Consider the following 2,467-nt stretch of genomic DNA (forward strand, 5'->3'; position numbering starts at 1 on the left):
CTCTCTTTCTATTTTAAAAGTTAGGCCTTAGCTGTAGTAGTTTTGCTGTTTTACAAGTATAATGAAGTTCGATAAGTTAGACATTAAGATGTGTTTGACCAGCAGAACTCCATTCTGAGCTGAAAATAGTTGATTTATAAACAATATTAATGGAACGCTGCTGTTTCATTATGCTAATTTAATAAGGAAAACAAAATAAGGAGTCACTAAAATGGTGACTGTTGGGGAATTAAGAAATTCACATTAGCTGCTCAGATAGCCAGATTTATCAGTATATTTTAAGATAAAATATTTCTTTAGTGCTTATGTAAATATGGATTTGCTTCATCCATATAGTTCATTATCTCTCTACAAAGAAGTAAAACAAAACCAAAATTCTAATAAGACATGTTTGCTAAATACATATACATTTTTTACAGGGTGGTACAGCCTGCTATGGTTAAATATTTTAAGCAAGAACTAGTATTTAAAGCTTGAAAATTCTGAAAGGACATTCCTCATTTTACTCCTTGTCACTTATTTTCATTTAAGCAAGTCTACATGCCTTTGAACCCTAAAGGTAAAGAAAATAGAATAGGATCTCAGAATCCTCCTTAAATTGATAGAGGTCAAGATATGGTTAGCTGGTGGGGAGCCCACAGTACTTGGATGGAGATGAGTTTGCTGGTTTACCCACTAGCGAGAGTGGAAGATTTACCTTGACTCAATTGCAAGTGGATAAAAGCAGAACCATTGCTATGACCTAGAAGTTGGGGAGAGTGTAAACGCATTGGCATGGAAGCCCATTCAGAAACATTTCCTGTGGATGATGGGAGGACTAGCCTTATCATACTCCTGCTTACTGATCCACATCTGCTGGAATGTGGACAGGCTGGCCAGAATGGAGCCCCCAATCCAAACGGAGTACTTCCGCTCCGGGGGGGAAGGGGTGATCTTGGTTTTCACGTTGCTGGGTGCCAGGGCTACAATTTCCTTCTGCATCCAGTCAACAGTGCCAGGGTACATAGTGCTGCCTCCAGAGCACATGGTGTTGGCATACAGATCCTTGCGAATATCCACATCGCACTTCGTGACAGAGTTGAACGTTGTCTCATGGATCCCACTGGACGCAGTGCCCAGAAAGGAGGGCTGGAAAATGGCTTCAGGGCATTGAAAGCGTTCATTCGTAGTGGTGATCACCTGCCCATCGGGAAGCTCGTAGCTTCTCTCCAGTGAGGAGGATGAAGCAGCACTGACCATTTCTTACTCAAAGTCCAGGGCCACGTAGCACAGCTTCTCTGTGACATCGCGAACAATCTCCCGCTCAGCTGTGGTGGTAAAGTTGTAGCCTCGTTCTGTTAGGATCTTCAGGAGGTCTCTGCCGGCCAGATCCTGACGAAGAATGGCATGGGGCAGGGCATAGCCTTTGTAGGTGGGCACAGTGTGATTGACCCCATCTCTGGAATCCGTCATGATGCCTGGGGTCCAGCCTGGATAGCCACATACGTGGCAGGTGTGTTGGAAGCCTTGAACATGATCTGAGTCTTCTCCTGGTTGATCTTGGGGCTGAGGGATGCCTTGGTGAGGGGGATGGGATGCTCATCCAGTGCCACGCAGAGCCCGTTGTAGAAAGCGTGGTGCCAGATCTTCTCCATATGGTCCCAGTTGGTGACCACTCCGTGCTCAATGGGATACTTCAGGGTCATGATGCCTCTCTTGCTCTGGGCCTCATCCCGCATGTCGCAGTCCTTCTGGCCTATGCCTACCATGGAGAACACAGCTCGGGGAGTGTCGTCACCACCAAAGCCTGCTTTGCACATCCCTGACCCATTATCCACCACCAAGGCAGACAGCTCGTCGTCAGTCATAGTGCTGGCCAGAATCTTCCAGATGAGTGAACAGAAGTTAAATATAGAGTAAGTACCAGACTCTGGTGGGCAAGAGAGAGAATGAACAGGCTGAAAACACTTCAGAGCTGCCTTCAAAGAGGGGAGCCTGTGCTGTGATGACAGGTATTTAAAGGTACACATTGGCACCACCCGTGTCCTATTCCAACAGTTCTCAGCATTTCTGGGTGGGGTTGCCTCTGAGGTATTAATAATAATGATGATGATACAAATCATTAGTAGACCTTCCTTCATAAGGAGAAAATTGCCTACCAAATGGCCAAATCTCAGGTTACTGTAGTTAGGCAACCCACACATGGCTGTCAGCCTGGTTTGGTGCAGTGTCTAGATAACTATGATGATGCAATGGGGGATATAAATGCAAGATGAAAGGAAGCTAGTGTGAGGTATGGGTAACACTGCCAAAAGGGCCACCGCCTCCCCGATTTACCTTCCGGGTCTATTTTCTCTAACTAGCTTTGACTTTTCATTCTTAATGTATTGTTCTTATGAGTTTGACTTTGAAAACTTTACTTTTTCAAGATTTTTTTTTTCCCATTAGATTTCTAACCCCACAGGATATCATCATGATAGAAACTGTT

The 2,467-nt window shown here is 44.8% G+C and overlaps 1 protein-coding gene across 1 annotated transcript; it reads right to left on the bottom strand.

The window, feature by feature from the left end:
- Positions 1–786: 786 nt before the first annotated feature.
- ACTBL2 (actin beta like 2) lies at positions 787–1,847 on the bottom strand. Its single transcript, XM_030843636.1, is given in 2 exon segments — positions 787–1,466; positions 1,469–1,847. Coding segments are annotated over 2 exon segments (1,059 nt in total).
- Between the last annotated feature and the right edge of the window lie 620 nt (positions 1,848–2,467).

The sequence above is a fragment of the Globicephala melas genome, chromosome 3 (genome assembly GCF_963455315.2).
Source record: "Globicephala melas chromosome 3, mGloMel1.2, whole genome shotgun sequence".
In the NCBI taxonomy this organism is placed as follows: Eukaryota; Metazoa; Chordata; class Mammalia; order Artiodactyla; family Delphinidae; genus Globicephala; species Globicephala melas.